The 25,315-nt window shown below is 39.7% G+C and overlaps 1 protein-coding gene across 4 annotated transcripts in view; it reads left to right on the forward strand.

Moving 5' to 3' along the window:
• Window positions 1–25,315, forward strand: part of FMNL2 (formin like 2) — a 316,097-nt gene that overhangs the window by 190,892 nt on the left and 99,890 nt on the right. For all 4 annotated transcript variants that reach the window (XM_028830702.2, XM_028830704.2, XM_028830700.2 and 1 more), the window contains exons 3-4: window positions 17,555–17,635; window positions 23,836–23,912. In XM_028830702.2, the coding sequence (XP_028686535.1) occupies window positions 17,555–17,635; window positions 23,836–23,912 (158 nt within the window). The remainder of the gene's footprint in view (window positions 1–17,554; window positions 17,636–23,835; window positions 23,913–25,315) is intronic.

Genomic DNA, 25,315 nt, shown 5'->3' on the forward strand with positions numbered 1-25,315 from the left:
TCCAAACTCTACTCACAAGCTTTTTCAGTTGTTGCCTGTTATCCCAGAGATCTGGAAATAAGCCCTTGAAGCAAAAATTATAGTAGGTAAGGGTTTCTCACCAAAGTTTTGTGTGTGGCTGCTGAAGTGATTTAGGGAGTGCCTATAGAGCTTACAGGTTGTGGGTTCATAACTGTGCCTCTGCTGGATGATCAAGTGGAAGTGGTTAGTCAAAGATTTCAGGACATTGGAGATGACTAATGCAGATGGGTGTAGATCCCACCAACATATAATCCAGTCCGGAAGCTGTTAGAGGTGCCATCCCTAAGCTGGGTTTTAAAACCTTCCTTCGGTGTTTGCTGGTGCTGAGGGTGTGATTGGTTATTTTCTGTGGTTATTTGGCATGGGTGGACCTTGCCTCCTGATGGCTGGCTGTTGCTTGGCATAGTATCCTTGGGGAAGGGACCAAGGGAAGGGTGAGACATGGAAAATCTCCCCTTTCTTTACTAGTCTAAAGTGATGGGGAGAAGCAGATTAAAAAACAAAACAAAAGATGAGCGTGAAGAGGTAGTAGGAAATTGTAGCCACTTAGGCTCAGCTTCCTGTGATAAGCGTTTCAGGGAGGTCAGACTGCATCTCTCCAGGCTTGGCATGGGTCCTGATCTAGGGAAGGGGAAGCCAGAGCTGAATCAGGCCAGTGGCGCTAAGAAACCTCATTACTCCCATTGTGAGAGGTGATCTCTTGTCTTTTTCAACACAGCTGACCCATACCATATACATGTATTTAATCATTAAGAATATAATTATTTTTTAAACCCTTTACTTGTGGTGTAATACTATTTCTTTAAAAAAGAAAAGCAGGTTTCTTACTGGAGAACTTGCCTCGATATTTAAGCCAGTTTGCCATTGGAATTAAATTTCCTAAAAAATTAAAGAGCAAATATATCTCCATGGTTTTTAGTGTTGGTTATTATTATTATTATTTTTTAATGTTCATGTTTTTGTGAGCCAGTTAAAGCTCTTCCCTGCCTAGTAAGCAAATACTACAGAATCCTGATAAATTATTTCCCGTGGGCCATTCCAGGTAAGGAGGGCTTGTCCTTGGAGCACCAGGGGTAATAAATGCCTAGTGACAGTGGTGGCATTTTTATAACCTACTTTGGTGTTGATGGCTGCTATGTAGAGTCATTTGAGCAAGCGTAGGAAGAGCAGAGACAGTGGTGAAGAAACTGAAGGAAAAGATGGTGATGCCAGCAATAACCTTTCCCTGCCCCTTTTCCTCCTTTTTGCTCCTAGACTTCAGACTTAGTCTGCCTTTTAGCTCCTATTTCCCAAGTTGCAGGCTTTGATTATACATTTAGGGAGTGCCTATAGAGCTTACAGGTTGTGGGTTCATAACTTTGCCTCTGCTGGATGATCAAGTAGAAGTGGTTAGTAAAAGATTTCAGGACATTGGAGATGACTAATGCGGATGGGTGTAGATCCCACCAACATATAATCCAGTCCGGAAGCTGTTAGAGGTGCCATCCCTAAGCTGGGTTATAAAACCTTCCTTCAGTGTTTGCTGGTGCTGAGGGTATGATTGGTTATTTTCTGTGGTCACTCCTACGCTCACTCCTTTCTGGCTTCTCACTTCCAGCTGTTGGGATAGCAGACAGCCACTTCTCCTTCTCCTTCTCCTCCCTTCCTTCTATCCTCTGGCTAACTGACATGTTTACTATACTTAATATGTTAAATTGGTTACATTTTTACCATGTTTCCATAATTCTGTGGTATGTTTAAATGCTGTTTTAAAATTATTAGTTTTTTATGATCTGTTTAATTCTTTTCAAATTTTGTCTTTTGACCCTTAGTTTTCTCTTACCATTTTGATATCTGATCTTCCCCCTGTATACATTCATTCTTTTGGTTGTGCATAGTCAGATTTTTTGTTTGGTGTTTGTTTTTTTTTAAAAAATCAGTATGCACCTTATAAAAATTTTCTCTTGTATTCAAATAAGGTCATCACAATTAAAATGAATAGTAATTTCTTAATATCTCCTGTTGCCCAGTTTATTGTTCTCAATTTTCCTTAAGATGTTCTTCCTATCTAGTTTGCTCAAATGAGAATCTGTTTCAGGATCAGTCACATGTTGTATCTGGCCATTATGTTCCTTAAATTACTTTAAACTGGAGTAGACTTTTGTTTATGATGCACACGTAGTAAATATACTAGCGAGCCCTCTTGTAGAAAGTTTTGTTTTTTGCATTTACTTGTTTCCTAGGGGTGTCTTAGCTCCTGAATTTCCTGTTATCTAGAAGTTCGATTTAAAGGCATTACAGATTGATGTTGAACATCTTTGTCAAGAATATCATAGAAAAATAATGTCTGCTTGTCCCATCATTAAATAAGTTTGGCCAGTGACAACTTGATGGCCCCATTGTGTAACTGTGTTTTCCCCTTATGTTGGAGAGAATTCTGTTTGGTGTTACTTTGACACCATATATACGTCCAGTTACCTATCAATCTTGTACCTAATGGGTTTGAAACCAATTAATAATCTTTTGCTGAATCAGTTTCATTACAAATTGGAAAAAGATGATTTTCTGATCTCTCTTTCCTTCTGTTAATACATTAAGCTAGTAACTAGAGCTTTTTCAACTGGGTCTTGGTTTATCCTGGAATATAATTATTCCTGGAATTTTTCCCCTCAATTGCCATTTTTTTAAGTAGAATTTGGATTAATAGATACCACAAAAGATGACCAGTGGGTTTTCTCTGGCCTCCTTTTTTGAGTATCACTATGAACTCATGAATTTTCATGGATTCAATAACGTTTTAATCAATGTGATATTATTTTTGAGGCTCATATGATCACTTCTTTGATCTGTGGGAATCCCTTAGTGCTGGTTCTTGTGTCCTTTTCACACGACCCTATTAATCCTTGAGAGCTTGTTTTATGGTGTGAAACGTATCTTCTTTGTATCTTAACTTGTATCTTCTTTGCCCAGGCCTAGATAAGTCATTTCTCCAATGATCTCTTTTCTTTTTAGTGGGAGATAGTATTAGAGATGAGGAAGTGCGTGCAAAAGGTTTTCATAGCTGCTGAGTGACTTTGCTTCTTAATGTAAGTTTCTAGACCTTAAAAATACACGTTCAAAAATTATGAATTCAGTATTTTCAAATCAATTTTCATTAATTTGCTTAATCTCTTTGATTTTATGGTTACCTTTCTTTTGCAATGAAATGTTTGATTCCTAACAGTAATATAATTATTTACCTTTTTCTGTCATATAAAAACTTTCAAAACAATACGAGTATCATTACTACCTAAAACATTACTAACTAAATTACTGACTGTAGTAAAAGGTTTTTTGTAGCTTTCTGTGCACCAAATGATAGGGTAATGGATAGATACTATCTTAGTGTCCTATGGCAGCCATAACAAATTACTGCACATGTGGTGGCTTACAATAACAGAAGTGTGTTCTCTCACGGACCTGGAGACCAGAAGTCTGAAATCAGGCTGTTGACGGGGCCTTGTTCCCTCCCAAGACCCTAAAGGAGATTCCTTCCTTTCCGCTCCTTCCTTCTGGTGACTCTGGGCATTCTTTGGCTTGTGACTGTGTAAATCCAATCTCTGCCTCCATCCTTACCTGGCCTTCTCTTCTCTCTGTCTTCTCCTGTCTTTTATAAGAACAGTTACTGGATTTAGGGCCTACATGGATAATCTGGGATGATCACATCTTGAGATCCTTAACCTCATGACATCTGCAAACACCCTTTTTCCACAAGTGGTTATTATACTCACTGGTGGTTGGGGGAGGAGGTTAGGACATGGCCATATCTTTTGGGGGTCACCATTCAACCCACTACAGACACTAAGATGTATAATGATTCACACAGTAGATTTTAATTTACATAATCAGGTTAGATATTGTTGGTCATTGGGGGTCAAATTCTACACAGTCAGGGACCCAGGTGAGGCTATTTTCAACACACAGCTTCCGCTTCACCCTGGGAGTCATCTCTTTCCAGACAAAGGGAGAAAGAACATGCACACCTGGAAAGTCTCTGGGACAGGCCTGGAATTGGCACACATCACCTACACTCTTATTTTGTTGACAAGGACCTGCAAAAAAGGATGAGAAATGGAGACTAGCTGAGCACCCAGAGGGAAAAGAAAATGTTTACTAAACAGCGACTGCTAGTCTCTGCCACGATTACCGATTTTGATAGTCTTATGGTTCATTTGTTTTAGGCTGTATTCAGTGTTAAAACTTGCCCTTATGTATTCATTAATGTATCCATTGACTAGGCATTTAGTTGTCTAGGCGAGGGAAAGGAAAGAGTGAGATGAGACATGGAGTGTGGGTCTGAGTTTTCCTTATAAGTCAGGGAAAAGACTCCAAATGGTTGGTAGTACCAATTTGTTTGTCCCGAGTTCCAGCAATGTAGCAGACAAGAATTGGCTGTGGGATGTGGTTATTTTTGCCACACCTCAGAAAAAAAAAAAAAAAAAAAGGCATTTTGTGTCTTTGCTATTTTCTGCTTGAGTTTTTGAAGGGACTCTTCGTTTTCTTGAGCTCTCCAAACCTGAGGAAAGGCACTGAGTGAGTTGATGTTGAAAAGAAGTCAGGTTTCTTTTCATTTCCTTCCTAAAAGCAGTTTCCTTTCCGTTAAGACTCATTCCAGGTCTCTGATTCTTTGATTCTAAAACACTGGGAAAGCAATCAAATAGCAGATGCCAGCTCTTTATGTGTTGAGCTTTTGGAGTTTTGGAAAGTTGGGTCTGAACCTAGAAGTGAATTTACATTACATCTTTCCTCCTCTTGGCCTATAGCTTTCATAGTGGAGAGAAAAATGCTGGCCTACCCTACAGAGACTGGAGGAGGGGGAGAGACAAAGAGAGAAAGGTAGTAAAAAGAGGAGAGGAAACAATTATTGTTTTAAAACCATCCTTTTTGGTTGCTTGATAGAAATACTCTGTCAGAAATGCTGTTTGGTATTCGTTGTCAGAGCTGGACATCGAGGGCTTAGTCTCATTTGAAATGTGTAGGCTTTAGAAGGAGCAAGATAAGTGGGGGAAAAAAAAGAAAAGAAACTTTTAGGCTGTATTTTGCCAAAATGTGTATCACAGTGCCTGCCTTCCTGCCTGGTAATACAAATGGAATTACAGATCCTCCACTCCCATCCCACCTTTTAAAAACGACTCAATTGCCTGAGCTGGTTTAGACTAAGTGGTCGTCTTGTTTGAAGCAAAGTTTATCATATGAATGACTTTTATAAATTTGGGGACACTGAGGTTGATCTTTTAGAAAATCATTGCTAAGCGAATTAAAATGATTTATTAAGGCAGGTTAGCTAAGAATTTCTACCAAGTGATATAGATACTATTTTATTTCATTTTTAACAGTTGGCCATTTGACTCATAATCTTTGCTTGTGGAAGGCTGCTGTTGCTCACCTTTCACACACACACACACACACACACAAAGTCAAATGACTTTCTAGAAGTTGTACAGCAAGTGCTTGAGCTGAAACTAAAACTGAAGTCTACTAATGCCTGATTCTGAAAAATTTTGTGTTTAAAAAAGTTTTTTGAGAAAACTACCATATAATTGTAGCCTCTTCACCATCAAGCAATTAAATAATTAACTTCACCTTGTGAAGAGTGACGTGCTAGATGCTATGACCATCATGCTTCAGAAAATATTATGCCGAATGTTTCAAAACAAGGTTGAAAAAAGATTAAGACATACACTTAAAAGCAAACTGTAAAAGACTAAATATATAATGGAACACCCTCAGCCCGGATACATACTCTTTCCTGGTTGCCTGCAGTGTTCTTGATGAACTTTCAAGGAAAGAAAGAGTTTAAAAGAAGTCATTTTCTAAAGTCATTGGGGAAATTGAGGTGTCTACAGTCTTTATCCCTGCTGCAGTAGTAAAACAACATTTATTTAGGTAGCAGAAATACAAGGTAAATTGGTTTAAATTTCTAATGATACTGTAGGTATTTGGTAGTACAGGAAGATAGGAGGAAAACTAATTAGCAATATGGTTTGGGTTTTGTAAGAAACAGCTATACATAGGGCAAAGACTGTGTATAACCTCCATCAACATGGCGGATACTAGCTGTGGATGAGTCCAAGGCTTGTAGCAGCATCTTCAGGTACTAGAAATATCATTATACAGATGTTTCTTACCCGTAAAACCTCTGTTGGTTCTCTTCACAATCAGTTTGACCACAGCCACTCAGTTATTGGTACATGTACCCATATTTTCTGTTAGAGTATAACTTCAAGTCAGTCTAAAACCCTATAAGATGAACACATCTAGCAGGTTAGGTGTGTGCTTATGTATCTTTGTCCTCATCAATGACCCATTTAGAGGGACCTCCTTTCTACTTTCCTTCTATGCCTATCCTTAGATCCTATTTGAAAGCTTGGCTTAGTGACTGATTTTGACCATGTGGGTCACAGATTGAAACTATTGTTTGCTTAATCATGGGATCTGAAGATGAAAAGAAAGAATGCAGGGTTTATTAGAAGGGGTGTTTGTGTTTATTATGCTAAATGTAAAATTAAGATGTAAGATCTTTCTTTTCCTGTTGAAATAGAGTCTTGCTCTGTCACCGAGGCTGGAGTGCAGTGGCGCCATGTCTGCTTATTGCAACCCTCCCCCTCCCGGGTTCAAGCGATACTCCCGCCTCAGCCTCCCGAGTAGCTGGGACAACAAGCGCCCAACACCAAGCCCAGCTAATTTTTGTATTTTTAGTAGAGACGGGGTTTCACCATGTTGGCCAGGCTGGTCTTGAACTCCTGGCCTCAGGTGATCCCAAAGTGCTGGGATTACAGGTGTGAGCCACTGTATCCGGCCTAAGATATAAGATCTAAGGGGAAAGCATACAGTGGGATCACTGGAGCCTGGGTTTAAGATGTGAGTCTTCATGTTTATTAGCATATGTTGCTTTAGTTTTTATGTTTTAGAAGGAGAATATATATCCAGGAGAATGGGATGTGGTTTAGGGGTGGGGTGAGGTACAGAAGTTGGATCAAGGTAGTGAATTAAGCAAATACGAAATGACACTGAAGTCATATTAATGGTTTGAGGTATGGAGGTACATTTGGAGCCTGATTTAAAAATTGTGATGCAATTACTGTAATTTTTAATTCTTTAAATAGAATTATGAATGATATGTTTTTGAAATAGTAAAACTAAGGTTTATAGGATCCCTTGGAGTACTTTATTTCCTGCAAAAGTATTAATTGACAAAGATGAATATTTGGCTTGTGTCTGGTGCATTTCTTTCATTAGGGCGAGGTAAACTTTTTCAAGAGAGTTGTGCTCAGTAACAAAGTAAATAAATATATCTAAAATTACTTTGATAAACTGTTTTTAATTATTTTTATTGAGGTCTAATTTATATACAATAATGTTCACCAGTTGTGTTTTCCAAAGTGGCTAGACCATTTTGCATTCTTACCGGTGATGTAATAGAGTCCCTGTTGCTCCAAATCCTATCAACACTTGGTATTGTCAGTCTTTTAAAATTCTAGCCATTTTTATGGGCATATGGCAGTATCTCACTGTGGTTTTAATTTGCATTTCCCTAATGACTGATGATGTTGAGCATCTTTTTATGTGCCTGTTTGACATTTTTATATCTTTGTTGAAGGATCCGCTCTGTTCAAATCTTTTGCCTATTTTAGTTTTTTTTTTTTTTTTTTTTTTTGAGATGGAGGCTCACTCTCTTGCCCAGACTGGAGTGGAGTGGCATGATCTTGGCTCATTGAAACCTCTGTTTCCTGGGTTCAAGCAATTCTCCTGCCTCAGTCTCCCAAGTAGCCAGGATTACAGGCATGCACCACCATGCCCAGCTAATTTTTGTATTTTTAGTAGAGACAGGGTTTCACCGTGTTGGCCAGACTGGTCTCGAACTCCTGACCTCAAGTGATCCACCCGCCTTGGCCTCCCGAAGAGCTGGGATTATAGGTGTGAGCCACTGTACCTGGCCTCTTTTGCCTATTTTTAAAAAGTGAGTTATTTGTCTTAGCTGTAGAAGTTTTAAACAATATTCTGGATACAAGTCTTTATCAAACTAATACTTTGCAAATATTTCATTAGTTTTTGTCTCACTTTTTAGTATTTATAACAGTATCTTCTGAAGAACAAAAGTTTTTTTGATGAAATTGAATTTATTTTTTAAGTGGCTCATGCATTTTGTTTCCTAAGAAATTTTTTGCTTACCCTCAGGTCACAGGGATTTTCTCATATGTCTTCTTCTGGAAATTTCACAGTTTTGGTCCTTATATTTTAGTCTATAATCTATTTTGATATATGGGATGAGTTAAGGGTGGAGTTACACTTTTTCCTCATCTATCTATCTGTCTGTCAATCATCTGTCTATCCATCCATCCATCTATGCTTCTATATTTATCTATCTGTACCTCCAACTGTTTCAGCACAATTTATTTAATAGACTGTTCTTTTTTCATGAATTACCTTGGTATCTTTGAAAACCAATTGGCCATATACATGTGGGTCTATTTTTGTGTTCTCTATTCTTTTCTACTCATCTATAGTTTTATCCTTATGCCAATATGTCTCTGGTTTGATTACTGTCTTGAAATCAGGTAGTGTCAATTCTCCAACTTTTTCTTTTGCTAAATTATTTTGGCTATTCTAGTTCCTTTGCATTTTAATATAAATTTTAGAATCAGTTTGTCAGTTTCTAAGAAAAAACTTCCAGGATTTGGGCAGAACATGCATTGACTCTGTAGGTCAATTTCAGTAGAGTTGACCTTTATACGATATTGACTCTTCTGATCTATGAACATGGTATCTCTATTGATTTAGGTGTTTTAATATCTTGCAGGAATTTTTTCACATTTCTAGTAGTATACAGGTCTTACACATATTTTAAATTTATCTCTAAATATCATGATTTTGGGTGCTATTTTAAGGAATATATTTTAAAAATGTTTCCAATTTTTTGTTCCTAGAGAAATACTGTTTTTGAACAACCTCCCACCACTTCATTTATGCCTTTGTAGAGAGAGATGGTTTATGTTGTATCATCATACTTACCAAAACCCAGTTTTATAATTAAACACTATTTTATGGCTTCTGTAATAGAAACAACTGCCTTGGATAAAAGTTGAAGTTGAGTATTCTCAGCTTGGTTCCTATGTTTAAATCTGTCCCTACATTAAGTAAAAGCAAGTGGTAAGGGTAGGATGATTAAGATCTGATGAATTTCTCTTACTTTCAATTATTCTGTTCACAAACATGCTTTCTTTCCATGTATCAGACACTTCCCACCACTTGCTGATTTTAGTGGAAAGTAGCTTCTAGCGCCTCCCATGCTACTTGCTTTAAAGTTTCACTGACAAAACTTACCACCTTAGTAAATATTCCAGTTCAGTTTGATTCAGCTAGCACCTATTGAAGTTATCATAATTATACCCACAGTTTGTACATTGTTTGAATTGAGGCCAATGGGGTTTTAGAGAGGCAGTTAATTTAACTGTAGTCAGAAAAGCAATTCTTAAAATCGGAGCTTGTAATTTTTAAAAAATTCTTGCGTAATTGAAAAATATTAGTGCTCTTGAATTGCCTAATGGTTTCTACAAGAACTCTTAAGGCTTACTTTGTCTGGTTTTTTTTTTTTTTCTGATCAGATTTTGAACTCTGATCTCTCCCAACCCCCTATGTTTTATTTGTATGATACGTGACCATCTCTGGAGACTCTGAAAGATCATCTGTACTTTCTCTTTGTTTGAAAGGCATTCCTAAGTAAGAGGAGTAGGATTAAAGAAACCTACTCAATATTACATACTAGAAAATGAGTTATAGGATGTTTTGGTCAGGAGAGACTCATTGAACTAGAAGAAATTCTTGCTAGTCTAAATAAAAGAAAGCATTTGGAAAAGTCTCATCAGAGGTTATTTTCAGTCTGAGAGCTGTAATGGAACACTTGGAAAGTTGTCCTCTCCTCTTCAACTAGCAAAATGATTTCATATTCAGAGCTGAAGAATGTTTTGAGGCTCTCCAAGAAACTATGGCTGTGGAATGAATCTGACGTGCTAATTTTTCAAGTCTAGTGCAGAAATAGCCAACTTTAAAAGTTGGGAACGGAGGAAAGAGGTACACAGTATTAATCATGTGTGCTTTCACTATTCAAGACTCCTTGTTGTCCATCCTGTGTTCCTAACTTATTATTTGACATCTGCTGCCGTTTGTTCCAATTTACCATATAGATCCTTTGTGCAATTTTCATAAACTGGATTACTAGAACTCAGCTAAACCTCTTGAAGTTATTACCACATATCCTGCCTTTCTCTGCTATTGTTCCCATGTTCCTCATCTGGAAAGCTCCTCTGTCTCCTGCCTCGTGTACCGTCCCGGGATATCTATGCACTGCCTGCCTTCCAAAATTCAATTCAAAAGCCACTTTCTCCGGGGAGGTTCCTTTGATCATCTCAGTTGGGAAGAGCTTCACCTTTCTTTGAACTTTGAGAGGATCACATATGGCTCTTATCATATTCTATTTTGTATTACAACTGTGTCTGCTGCATCTCAGAGCTGAGATTTAATGCTTTGCAATTGAATTTATTTCTTTTTGTGCTTTTTACAGTGTCTTCTGTGTGTGTTCTGGATAGGTGAAAGAGTAAAAACTCTTTTTTAAAGTTTTCATGTTAGTGCCTGGAAACAGGAGATCCAAACATGTTAGTAAGATTTAAAATGTTCAGAGGCAGGGGCTTGTTTAGCAAAATGTTTTCATCCAATAATAACCACTGGGATCCTTCTAAATAGTAGCCCAGCTGGCACTAGCTTCCTCTGGTAGTCATTATACAAATTAGAATCTCATCTGAACTTGCCTTCTTGGCCATCTATTATAGTCAGTAGGCAGAGACTTAATACTTTTTCATTTTCTGTCAGTTGTCCTCTCCTGTCTCACCATCCACGACACGCTCATACGCATACTTTCTGTTGATGGGGACAGTCTGCCAGCTACTCAGAAATTTCAAAATTTTTATTTTGGGGGGAACAAGGAGCATGCATTCTTTTGGGGGCTTTGGTTCTCTCAGTTCTTTGGGAATCTAGGTCTATTTGTGTAAATCATTTTCTATTTGTATAAATGGTTAGCCCTGGGAGGGCAAGGTGTTAGGGCTTACCTCAGGCCCTCCTGTTTAGGGATGCTGATTGGTCTTGGCAACCCTCTCCCCCTAGCCCACCCCGCACCATGCAGGTGCACCGTTCTTGGCCTCTTCCATATTGGATAAATCATTTCTGTCCATATACAATATTATTGCAACATTTCATTCTCGTTTTTTCCCTCCCTGTTACTTGTGTCAGCATTCTATGTTTTAGAGGGTAAAAATCTTGAGGATATGGATTATGTCTGTCAGCTTAACTTTGAAGAGTACTTAGCACTAAGCTAAATCTTACAAATTAGTACTTACTAATGACAATAGTGCTGGTTGTAATATTGGCTCATTTAGAGACTGCAGTTTGCCTACTCAGCCTTTGGAAAGGATGCCCAACTACTTCCAGCTTCCAGGAAGTAAAACGTTCAAATGTAGTGACATTATGTGAACAAAAACAATGCCCTTTAAATTGTTACTATCTAAAATGAATTATTTTAGGATCAAGATAATAAAACATTAATACTCATGTAATGATGGTGACATCTAATTCATCCCCGAGGAAGTTCAAGCAGTTTATGTAGCTCTGCTAATACACCACTGAAATAGAGCCAATGACTTTGTGGCTATACCAAACAGGGAAAGAAACTCAACAGTGTGTGCCCTGAGAGCCAGTCATTCTCTGAGATTTCTGTTTTCAGATGTCGTGTTATAATTTCTTTCCTTAAGCCTCAGAATATGAAGGTATAAGATAAACTGGAATGGAATTCTTGTTTGATTGTGGAGCTGTGTATCTAAATGTGATTTATGGAGCGGAAATACTTATAACATGCTTGTTCTGAGTCTAGCTCACACCAAATTAACCCCAATTAATTTCTCGTGTAATTGGATAGAGAGGATATAAAAGATCAGAAATGCTTAGCTAGATGAGTGGAATGTCCAATTCCAAACCTTTACACAGAAAGGCTTTCAATGACAAACTCTATTAGATTTAAGTGGAGAAACAGGAGGAGGACATGTAGGGAGAGGAGGAACCAAAGAAACAGTTCAGCTTGTTAGAAAGAACTTAAGTCTGCCTGTCTGTATCTAGTAGAAAAGGCCATCTTGTAGCATCGCCAATGAATTCTGTTAGCTGTGACTTACCTAATTAAATTACTACACCCCTTTCACAGCCCGTCACTTAGTTCTTTTCAGAATGGTCTAGTTTCCCACCTTGGGTTGCAGTAGACTTGGTCATTAAGTGGAGTCCAGTAAATGTTTTGTCTTTTCCTTGTCTGCAAGGCAGCTATGTGTATAGGCAGCGTAACCTTCCAGGTAACCCGTAGGGAAAGAGGAAGCTAACCTAAGCCTTAGGGGATTGGGTTAATGAGGAAATGTATGGTTATAAAAGGCATTAGACGGCTTTAGATCTACGAGAGACAGCTGTGGCTCATCAGCAAATGTTCTTTGGCTCTGACATGAGCTTGACTAACTTATGTCTACTGAACCTGCTGGGATACATCCTGTAGAGTGTGCTTATATTCTCTTTGTGTACTTTTACACTTTAAAACTTACCCTTAATTTATGAAAGAAGTGACTTGTATGTGACATTTTAAAAAAATTTAATTCTTTGAACATTATTGAAGATCAACTATGTGCCAAGTATTCTTTTACATACTGGGACTCAATGAAGAATAGAACATATTTCTACCCTTTAAAAAATGTTTATACGATTAAATTTAAGATGAGCATGCTTATTATAGTATAGTAAAAAGAACAAGGATCAGAAAGAGTCAGAAAACCTGTGTTTGAACAACAGAAACATTGGAAAAATACATCAGAGATCTTACACATACACACACACACACACACATACATACACACACACACAGTATATGATTTCAGGTAAGTCATTTAATCTTTGAGCCTCAGTTCCCTCATCTGCAAAATGGAGGTAATATCTACTTGCCAGATATAGAAGCTTGAGTGAGCTAAGGGATCTAAAGAATATGATAAACTGTGAAGCGTCATTGAAAGATAAGTTAAAAATTGGAGAAACAAAAAGTACTGCCCCACATGAAAAGGTAATTGTAGTTGAAATATCTCACTAAAAAATATTTGAAGAATATATTTGAAGAATCATCTATTGCATGTAGTTGCTAAAGGCAAGGAGTTGTGAATTGTGTTACTTCCAAATTAACCAGAGAAGAGAAGAGGAAGATGAGGATTAAAATTCATTATCTGGAATATTTTGTGTGAGTTTTTTTGTTTGTTATTTTGAGATGGAGACTCACTCTGTCGCCCAGGCTAGAGCGCAGTGGCACGATCTCAGCTCACTGCAACCTCTGCCTACCAGGTTCAAGCAATTCTCCTGTCTCAGCCTCTAAAGTAGCTGGGATTACAGGCACACACCACCACGCCCGACTAATTTTTGTATTTTTAGTAGAGGTGGAGTTTCACCACGTTGGCCAAGCTGGTCTCAAACTCCTGACCTCAGGTGATCCACCTGCTTCAGCCTCCCAAAGTGTTGGGATTACAGGTGTGAGCCACCGCACCCGACTGTATTTTTATAAGTTCTTAAATAAAACTCATATAAAACTTTCGTGAGAACCACGAAAGAAGGAGAGAGGGAGAAGAGAAAAGAAAACTCAGCCTACATCCAGGGATTCAAATAAAACTGTTACAGAGGAAGAATACAAAGCCCCAATTGTTTCTGTAAAACTTGGGGTTGCCTGTCTAATATCTAAAGGAACCACTGTTTGAGTTATAAATTCAGCACCTGATTTGCCAAACCTTTTCTCTCTGTCTTCAACGTGGCCAATTTGAACAACGGAAACATTGGGAAAATACGTAAGAGAATTTCAGCACCTTGCCAAACACATTTATTTTGAAGCACTTCAGATGGATTATAGGCATCCTATTTATGTGAATTAATATATTTTGCCCTCTAAATATTAGAATTTTAGATATTGTATTAAAAGTTGAAACGGCTTTGGTTGGCAGTTTTCCGTTACCCACACTTTAAAAACTGCTTCATATCCCATGTTATTTTCAGGACCTAGTTACCTGCTTGCTCAACATCAGTGATGTAAGTACCTTTATTAAGTCACCAACTTGAGTTGCACTGTGTAGAAATGTTATTCTTAGGAACAAGAATATTCTTTAGTCATGATGAACTATCAACATGAATTGAAAAGGCACCTGAGAAGTCTTGGTGATCTTGCTCCTTTCGATCTTGCTCCATTCACTTTGATCCTCTTGCAAAAACCATTCAAAATTGGCAGCTTCCATGATTCTATCTTGTAGAGGGTGAGTGGAATCAAGAGTGAACTTCAGAACCTTCTTTTTCTGTCCCCCTTCTCCCCATTTGGCACAAGCTTTTTCATGGGTTCCATGGCAGCAGCGGAGGTAGAAAGAAGAGATGGGCAGACGTGCCAAGGCAAATGGCGGCACCCAAGTTTTCTTAGAAGTGGATGCAGTGTGGACCAACTGTGTTTTAAAGCATGAGGCTTCCTTATTTTCTCTTTCTTGGAAATATGTCAGTAAGCTGCTCAAACAAATGAAAAATATGTGGAATACAGCAACAAATACTAAATAAGCACATGTTAAAAAGTGTGAGTTTATTACATGTAGACCTTGTTCATAATTCAAAGTCCTAAAGAAATATAGTCCAGTCAACAGGACCAGCAAATGTGTGTATTTGAGTAAGCCTCTGAGTCGCCACAGTCCCAAGTAGGAAATGAAGAAAAGCTGCCTTTACTGACCGTCAAAGATAGGGCTCACTAAATGAGTGAATGCTAATGTGTTACATGTGCTACTCCACCAAATTTTATTATTGTAAAAATAAAATTGAGCCCAGGAGTTCGATACCAGCCTGGGCAACATGGTGAGACCTTGTCTTTAGAAAATTAGCCGGGCGTGGTGGCCTGCACCTATAGATCCAACTTCTTAGGAGGCGGAAGTGGGAGGATTGCTTGAACCTGGGAAGTCAAGGCTGCAGTGAACTGTGATTGTGCCACTGCATTCCAGCCTGGGTGACAGAGTGAGGCTCTGTCTCAAATAATTTTTTTTGAATAATTGGAATTATATTATTTAAAAAGGTGATATTTATTTATATTCTGATATCTGTCTGGCATCAGCTGTTGTCATACATGAGTTTGGAAATAACGACTGGCTTCTAGATAGCTCATCAGTTCATTTTTCTGAGTTTTTGTGATTATTTTAGCCCTCAGCTGGACTACTGCTAAATCCCCATGGCAATAGGATCCCCTCTGATTGCTTGGTGAAGTGATGGTGATTTAAAAAAAGGAATTTATACACAGACACAGTGATGGCTCTCGAGATGTTGAATAGTTGTGAATTACTTAGGAATTGCTCTCAAGATAGAACATTTGGAGGAATAATTAGAAAAAGTATGCTGCTCTTTTTTTTTTAAAAGCAACTTTATTGAGATACAGTTCATATACTACAAAATTCTTCCTGATTAGTTTTAAATAAAGAGAAAATATTAATATGTATTCCACTACAAACCATTTCCCCCTATTTTCAAGGATAAATAACAAATACAGATTTTAAACAATAAGATTATCTTTTCAGTATTATTACAGTGGCCTTTAGCATTTTAAAATCTACAAGCAAGCAAGGCTTCAGTGGACCATGCAGAATGTTCTGGTTCCCTGTGTTGGAGAAATACAAGTTTCTATGGGATAAACAAATGCACATGCTGGCCAATCGTCAGAGTGAAATACCAAAAAATTCCATTGTGGAGTAAGCGATAATCAGATTATAAAGAATTAAAGTAAGAAAACACTCTTTGGGTTGTAGGTAGAAAAGAACATGATAAAGATTATCCTCATATCTTTTTTTCTTTTCTTTTCTTTTTTTTTTTAAGACAGGGTCTTGCTCTGTTACCCAGGCTGGAGTGCAGTGGCATACCAGGGCTCACTGCAGCCTTGACCTCCTGGGCTCAGGTGATTCTCCCACCTCAGCCTCCTGGATAGCTGGGACTACAGGCATGGGCCACCATACCCAGCTAATTTTTTGTGTTTTTTGTAGAGAGGGGGTTTCACGATGTTACCCAGGCTTGTCCTCATTTCTTGGTGAATCTGTTTTTTCCTTTAGAGCTGATTTAAACTTTTTTTGTGAGAAATACAGCATCTATATAGAAAAGGTAGTTAAGCCCAAGAACTAGCATCATAATTAGTATAAAGCCAGCACCTTTGCAACTGCTACTCAGATCAAGAAATAGAACTGCTGGCCTCTTAGGAATATGCCATATTTCCCCTTTTGATTACGACTTTCCCTACTTCAGTCTTCCAACCATGACTTTCAGGCAGATTATCTCCAAGTATACATATATACACACAATATAAAACCATATATCTATATGTATAGTGTTACCACTTGAGTATGTATCTGTAACCATTAAAGTTTAATGTTGCCTATTTTATAAGTGTGAAGAAATGAAATCAGGTGTTCTTCTTGGCTCAGCATCAGGTTTGTGAGATCCATTCATAGGAGCATGCAGTACATGGCTTGTTTTCATTGTAATCTGTTTCATTGTTCATACCATTGTATGAACGTAAATGTAAGTACTTGTTTATTTGATGGTTTGTGGACATGTGGCTTCTACCCAGGTTTTTACTGTTGCCTGTTCTGCTTTGGACATTAGGGTCTATAAAACCTGATACACATGGTGTGAATTTTTCAAAGTATGGTTCCTCTTTTGGCAGTATCAGCATAAAACATGTTAGAAATGTTGATTCTTGGGCCCCACCTCTGACCTACATTAAGATATCATCCTGGATGGTATATTATGTATGTTTATGCTTATTCTAGTGACTGCCTTTGCTCAGGATACTTTTGGATCTTCTGGGTTGGAATCCATTCATGATGGCACACACGTGTATCCACGCAAACACACACTCCCCCATTCCAGTTATTTAGCAATTGACTCATTGCTCATATTGGAAAAAAAAATAGCTTTATCAGTTTGGGTCAAATGTTTTGTTATTTTCAAAGATAAAATAAATATCCAAAAGAGAAAGATTTGCCAGCATTGAAGATATTCAAGAAAATATGCAAAAGATTGAAGACCTGCTGAAGGAGGACCTGAAACAGGTTGGGCAAAGCACTGTTCCTAGAACGGAAGCTGCAGGGCCCTGTGGAGAAAGCAGTACTGACTCTGGAGTTGAGCAGATGTGGGTTCAAACCCACATGTACCTGTGACCAGCAGTGTCATCAAAGAGAGTTCTGCCTTTCTCTGAGCTTCAGTTTTCCTCCTATGCAAAGAGGGGATCACATCTACTACCAAGATGCAAAACAATTCGTACATAGTGACTGCTCACAGGGCCACATTTATACTGTGGATGCATTTTGGTCATATTTTGGTAACAGAATCTGATGTGGCTGACTGTGTCATGGCTTCATACCTTTCATACTTTTGACTTTTGTGCTTTCTGCAGGAACGATTCCAGGTGAAGAATCCTCCCCATACATACATTCAAAAGCTCAAAGGCTATCTGGATCCAGCTGTAACCAGGAAGGTAAGATGGATTTGTTTACACTCCTCGTTGTTGCTTCTTTATTAGCGAGCAGAATCCTCCTGCATTGGAAGAGACCTTCCTTCCTCTGCATTAGAGTCTCTGCCAGAGCCTCCACAAAAAACAACCTTGGGAGACCAACAACGTAAGAAGACAAAGGAAAACAAACACCCTTCTCACTTGAAGATGTGTATAAAAGTTCTTTCCTGACATGAGAGTCACATACCTCTGATGGTTATTGAGTCACTGTTATTTCCAATTACACAGGGCAGTGAGTGCAGTCCAGAGGTGTTTAGGCTCCTACAAGGGCGGGCTTGGCAAAGGGAATAATTGCCTTTCAGTTTTTTATGCCTTGGTGCATTTCCAGAGACCTTGAAAAAAATCACTGGGCCTTTGTCATCCCAGCTGTGCACTCACATCCTGTGTTGATGCTTTTAGCAGCTCCCCTCCTACCCACCCCAACCCCTGCCCCTGGCCTGAGAAGGTAAGGAGAGAATAGTTGATTCCATTCTCAACAGACTCTCTCCTTTTACAAACAAGCCCTGCTTTGTGCAGCCACACAATTGGTTTAAACTGATGCCTTGTGGTAAAGCATGTAGCCTGGCACGGCCCTGTGGGCCTGAATCAGTCCTGGGATGTCTCAGGGCAGAGCTGTCCTTGCTCAAGATGGGTGGAGGGGTGCTTTACCAGATAGCGCTTGTTTTTCTGTTGACCTTCTACAACTCCTGCTTTCAATGCTCCAGCGAAAATGTCTCAGGCTGATTCTCTCTGTGTTTCAATGTGAGATTTATGAGAAAAGAACGGTATACTTTACCTAGTTAGCCACTATTTCCAGGGCTCTTGAGGCTTGTATTAAAAAAAATTTTTTTTCTCTATCTTCTACTCTAACTCTTCCTCCTCTCACCCCCCACCCCCACCCCAATAAAAAAAAGTCCAGCAAAGGAGAACAGCTATTATTTCCTTTTGGAAGTTTCCTGGGCCTTTCTCTTACGGTTAATATGTAGACAAGGGGAAATAAAATCTAGTAGTGATGATGACAGTGGAGTGCAGAACTTCATTGCTGGCTGTATGTCATATGTGATTTGAATGTGACACAACCTTGAATCCAGGAATATACCTGTCAAAGTATCATTGATACTTCTTCCCTCTTAAATGTGGCACACACGTTTCTTTCCAAAAGATCTGTTGTCAGGTCCTACAAATGAAACCGTTGCTCAGTTCTTGTTAATTTTTCTCATTCTTCCCTTTCCCTAAGAACGTGGCAGTCTTAATGTCATCAGTTTAAAGAGGTCTGTAAAGGAAGATACACCCCAGCCGGGCATGGTAGCTCACGCCTATAATCCCAGCACTTTGGGAGGCCGAGGCGGATGGATCACCTGAGGTCAGGAGTTCAAGACCAGCCTGACCAACATAGTGAAACCCCATCTCTACTAAAACTACAAAAATGAGCCGGGCATGGTGGTAGTTACCTGTAATCCCAGCTACTCAGGAGGCTGAGGCAGGAGAATCCCTTGAACCTGGGAGGCGGAGTTTGCAGTGAGTCGAGATTGTGCATTGCACTCCAGCCTGGGCAAAAAGAACAAAAAACTGCGTCTCAAAAAGAAAAATAAATAAATAAAGACACAGCCATATACACAAAACACATTCCCAGACGGGTGTTTTTCTGCACTATTTCTTTGCAAAGGGACAGCAAGATCCTATTTTAGAATTGATTTCTAAACGTTTTCTGAAATCCCCAAACTTGTAACCTTCAGGCTAGATGGCTCAGACCTCAGCATTGAGCCCTAATGCTTACCCTGAGCTGAGTGTGGCGGAGATGCTGATGTTTATACAGCAGACTGAGACCTGAGACCTTTCCTCATGTAGAATTCATCCTATCTCCAAAAGATTCCCTCCACATTTTTCCAGTTCTGAATAGAAGGGAAAACATACGCACACTCCTAGAGAGTGCTGCTTAGGCCCCCATTTCCATACCCCACATGGAGGAAGATGCTTAGAAGGAAGAGGTGGGCTTCCTCCTGGCACAGTTCCAGTTTTCCTTTCAATCAGCTGTTTCTGGGTTTAGGCAAAGAGAACAAAGTGAAGCAAAGCAACAAATAAGCTTCCCAGAAAATGTTTTGCTTCCTCATAAATAATAAACTGGAGCAGGACAAAAGATGTCTGTTTGGACCTTCATTCCCGACATTTCTGCCCTGGCCCATGTGCGTTCACCTGAATGGCCATGTTTGGTCTGTGCCTCATTTTTCAAAATCAGTCATTCAGCTCAGAAAAAATGAAATGGATGGTGGATTAACCACCCCTGCTTTAATTCTGTCAGGAGCTGGCAGGAGGAAATGATCTGTTCCATACAACATAATTGTAATGCTTAAAGCCTGGAAAAAAAAAGGAGATTTGTTGAAATAAGACATGGCTTGCAGTTAAAATGAGCTTAAAATTCTCAGCTGTATTATGGTGGGGGAGAAAAAGATTTCAAATCGAGGCTTTAAATTTCAGCTAGACAGTCTAGGCTGGGCAGTTTTCCTTTAACTGTGTCTGGAGTCCTCGAATACTTGATTCGTTAATCTTTTGTGCAAATTGAGTAGAAGATACTTAATTTGGTTTTTAAAAAAATTTTTTTTAAACATTTTCTATTTAGATTATCTTCTAAATAATTTTAAATGAAACCTCTAGGGCAGGAAAGGAAGAGCCTAAATTAGATATCTCTATGAACAGAACTCTCCAAACCAGCCTCCTTATTTAATACCAGGAAGTGATTAGTCTGTGTTTAAAGGAGTCTGGTCCCTTGCTGGCGCTGCAGTTGTGAGATGAAACCTATTGTAGGGCTCAACCTGGGCTCAGCTGCCTCTGTGGGCTCATCCCAGGCCTCCTTTGATGGGGAGGGAAGGGAGAATAGCACAGACCGCTCACAGATCCTCTCTGGCTCCCCAAGGGCACATAATTTCTCTTCAGTTTAAAGCATTCTGGGTACATTTTAGAAGTGCAAAGTGTTAGCACTCATTGTGTATATATTAGAGAAGTGGACTCCAAGACATCTTGTGGCCCAGAATCTAACCGAAAATTGAGCCGTTCCTAAGATAATGTAATACAGGAGTAAAGTCAGTTTAGTTTACCTCTGTTATCAGGCAGTTGCAGAAGGGTAGTGCCTAGGTAGCATAGTCAGTGCCCAAAAATGCTAGCGCTGCTGCTGTTATTATTACCTCATCATGTTTTGATATAGTTACCTGGTTTCGATACATAGCTCTTAGCCCTTCAGCAGACCGTCTTTTATACTCCGCTATACCCTCAGTGCTACACTGGGTGCCCTTGTGCCTGATGGCATATGTAAGGGATGACCTTGCCCCGAGGAAGCAGAAGGCAGCATTGGGGCTGGGTGTTAGTTCCTTTGTATTGCTATAAAGAAATACTTAAGGCTGGGTAATTTATGAAGAAAACAGGTTTATTTTGGCCTGCAGTTCTTTAGGCTGTACAGGAAGTGTGGTGCTGGCATTTGCTTCTAGTGAGGGCCTCAGGGGGTTTACAATTATGGCGGAAGGCTAAGGGGGAGCAGGCGTGTCACATGGTGAACAACAGGGAGGAGGTACCAGCCTCTCTTAAACAACCAGATCTCGCAGGAACTCTTCAGAGTAAGAAACCACTTCTTATCTCGAGGACAGCACCAAGCAGTTCAAGCGCTATCAGCCCCCGTGACCCGAATACCTCCCACTAGGCCCACCTCCAACATTGGAGGTCCTATTTCAACGTGGGATTTGAAAGGGACAAATATCCAAAGCATATCAGGGGCCCAGCAGAAGCAAAGGCTGCAGGGAATGAGTCAGAAGTGTGCACAGCACAGAGCTTGGAAGGCTGAGTTATTTTCTGACAACCACCTGTGCAGGCAGCTCGAGACTTAGGACTCTGACGTGGGAGTGGCCACATTGGAGCAGCCAGCACATCTGGAAATGGTTGCCTTAGCTGTGTGACCAGAGACCCTAGAATTTTTTGTCTCCTTTCTCTTGCCTTCTCTATAGACATAGCAGACTGCCTGCTCCATCCTACTGACTCTCCTCTACTCCATTCCTAATTTTTAGCTCCAAGGAAGAGTTTAAAGAGCGAGAACACCTTTAGCCGCCCATCCTGCACTACTTGCCCCCATTCTTTTTTTTTGACATGGAGTCTTGCTCTGTCACCCAGGCTGGAGTGCAGTGGCACGATTTCAGCTCACTGCAACCTCCGCCTCCCAGGTGCAAGCAATTCTCGTGCCTCAGCTTCCCGAGTAGCTGGGATTACAGGCATGTGCTACCATGCCTGGCTAATTTTTGTACTTTTTTTTTTTTTTTTGAGACGGAGTCTTGCTCTTTTGCCCAGGCTGGACTACAGGCACCTGCCACCTCGCCCAGCTAGTTTTTTGTATTTTTTAGTAGAGACGGGGTTTCACCGTGTTAGCCAGGATGGTCTCGATCTCCTGACCTCGTGATCCGCCCATCTCGGCCTCCCAAAGTGCTGGGATTACAGGCTTGAGCCACGGTGCCCGGCCAATTTTTGTACTTTTAATAGTGACGGGATTTCTTCATGTTGGCCAAGCTGGTCTCGAACTCCTGACTGCAGGTGATCTACCCACCATGGCCTTCCAAAGTGCTGGGATTACAGGCGTGAGCCACTGAGCTTGGCCTTTACTCCCTTTTCAAGCCAAGTACTGTGCAGAGCCTCCTCATTGCTGGGAAGTGGTCTAGGAAGCTTTGGGGTTGGGTGCCCTCCAAACTCTCAAGTATGCCACCATTTCTTAGGCCTGTTTCAACAGAAGAGGGGAGTGCCTCTCTTTTTTCCATCACATTGGGGATATTTTTGTTTCCTATTTCTTACTATACTTGGATTCTGGAAACCTGACATGGTCTCTTTAGATTGTCTTGGGAATGGCATTTATGGAGGAACTGTGAGACTATCTTCTTCCTTGGGCGCCCTGCTTAGAAGCAGCTGGTGGGGAAGCCAGGGGCTTTCAGAAGAAGACGACAGGGTAACAGGAGCCTGCTGTGCTGAGCCGTGCTTCAGGCCTTCATGGGGCACCAAGTCCCAGGTGTGGGCGTAGCTCTTGCCACCCCACATTCTGGAATCCTCACTTCCATCCTCCTTCCTTTTCTTCTTGTCCTTGGAGCTGAAGGACTCTGTGTCCACTGCAGTTGTGGCAGCAGAGGAGAGAGGTCCTTTATATCCTCAGCCAGAATTCTCAAAGCTCTTTCCTGTAAACAGTGCAACATAAAGGTGGTTCAGGTTCGTAGCACAGATAGCCTGGAACTCTGCTTAGGAGGCACTGACATCAAATTTTCTTCCTTCTAAGTGGCCTGGGACTGTCACTTTAAATAAATATTTCTCTAGGAAAATGTGTTCCAAAGGACTGATGTGCAATGTAGCCCATTGGTATCTTGGAAATGATTTAGGATCAGGAGGCTAGAGAGGTGTATATTAACACATTTACTATCAGAGGTGGATTCAGTGATGAAAGAAGCCCCGAGGGAGTCCTGGAAGGGCAGGTGGGGAAGGTTCCTACCATTTCCTGATAAGAATGTTTCCCTATGCCTAAACTGTGAAAACAACACGGCTTATGCTGAATGCCTCTTTTCCTTCTGGGAGTCTGAATTTTTGTTCTGTACTAGATAGAGAGTTGCCTGTTAAACCAGCTCCCAATAAGAACCTGGCCACTGAGTCTCTAATGAGCTTTATGCGTGTTGTCATTTGTGTCTCCTCGGGGAGAGGACTCCTGGAAGATTGCACCTGGTTTCCTGCACGTTTTATTCCATGAACCTTTTCTCTTTGCTGATTTTGCTTTGTATTCTTTTGCTGTAATATGTCATAGCCATGGGTATGACTGTATGCCGCCGAGTCCTTTGAGTCCTACTAATGAATCATTGAAACTGGAGGTAGTCCTGGGGTCCCTGACCCATAGGAATACTGGTTAATATTGTTGTGTGTGGGGGGTAGGAAAATAAAATCTACTTGCTGAAAGGCATATTTTTATGTGTCTTTTTCTAAAACAAGGACTTTTTCTAGTCCTTTCTCAGTAGCTAATTTTCATAGTGAGGAAAATGTGTGTGCTCTGCGACAAAAAAAGGGAGGGAAGCCCATTTTAGAAGTGAAGATATTTTTCATATTGTGTTAAATTTATTATAACTGAGCTTCAGTTATAGCAGTTGCTAAAATACTTTGTGTGAATATGTGTTGTTAAATTATAGAAATTCAGACGGCGTGTTCAAGAATCTACACAAGTGCTAAGAGAACTGGAAATTTCTTTAAGAACCAACCACATTGGGTAAGTATACCCCTTTAACATCTTAGCTCTAAAGCTTTTGGACACTTTACAAAGTAACTGAATCATATCCAAAGAATTGAGCTTCCTTATGGTTCCTTATAAATTAAAAGACTGAGGTTTTAGTAGATGAAACCTTTGTTAGTACTCAAATTACTTACTGCCCAAGAATCAGCAGAAGCAAGACAGATAGTCCTTGATTTGGAATTCATAACAATTCTATATTTCTTTTGCGCGGGTGCAGTAAATATGGACACTTGGTTTCATGTTTGCATAACAATTCTCTGGCAAATCAGGAACTCCCAACAGTAGATGTAGACTGAGATCTTGGAAAATCTCTAAGCTTTTACTGTAGTTCTCCAAGTTGCTGAGTTGAAGCTACTTTATTTCCCTTTCGTTAATTCTCTAGAGTTTCTGGCCAGAAGGGGACGGAAGCTGGAATAATGTCACTTGACTCACGTCATTGCACTCAGACACATTCTCAGTCTCTTTTTCATACATCTCAAAACCTCAGGACCATGAAGTGTAAATCCACTCTGGGAAAATAAAGTTCAGGGAATCTCTGCACTAAGCATTCTGAGTTTCTTTCAGGCAACAACATGGTTGCTTTGCCTCAGGCAAGTACAGCGGTATTATATTCTCCCTTACCCCTGGGTGGCCTAATTGTACCATGTCTTCAAATAAGATGGCTTCTCTCTGAGGCAGAATGATATCAGGTATCCTATTTTGTAACCCTCCTTCTGCCCAAAGCACCTGCGTAACATTTTGGGCAAGCTATTTAACCCCTTTGGTTTTGATTCTTTGAGCTTTACAGTGAGAGGACTATCGACTTTTAGATCTTTTAGAATTTTCCCATGACATTCTTTGCAAGTCTATTGGAAATGAATTTTGATGTATATATATTGAGCTTTAGTTTTACAGAGTATCCTGTAACATACAGTAAGTCCTCTCTCATTGATAGGTTCTTCTTGGAAACCATGAGTTTAAGTGAAATGATGTTATAAAACCTTTTCCCCCCTCATCAATGTCATAATGAAATAATGTTATTTGAGGTTAAGTAAGGACTTGATATGGATTTATTATGTAGATAAAACTTTATTTCAGACTGCCGTAAGCCATTCAAATGGTTAATTAGCATAGTTATTTCAAAATAAACTTTTAGAAATTGTAGAAATGCTATTTTGATTGATAGGTGATGGAACTTGGGTAAGAATGTGCATTTCTTAAATGATAACCAGCAGGTTTGTCACCTTGAGAATGAAATATTCAGAAAATGAATTAATTCTAGACTTTGTCCCTGAAAATGAGCTATAGAACAAAGCATCATAGAGTCATGATTTTTGAACTGGAAGATAAATTAAGAATTGCCTGATGCCTCATTTTACAGATTAAAAGAATTAAAGACC

The sequence above is a fragment of the Macaca mulatta genome, chromosome 12, assembly GCF_049350105.2.
Source record: "Macaca mulatta isolate MMU2019108-1 chromosome 12, T2T-MMU8v2.0, whole genome shotgun sequence".
Classification (NCBI taxonomy): domain Eukaryota; kingdom Metazoa; phylum Chordata; class Mammalia; order Primates; family Cercopithecidae; genus Macaca; species Macaca mulatta.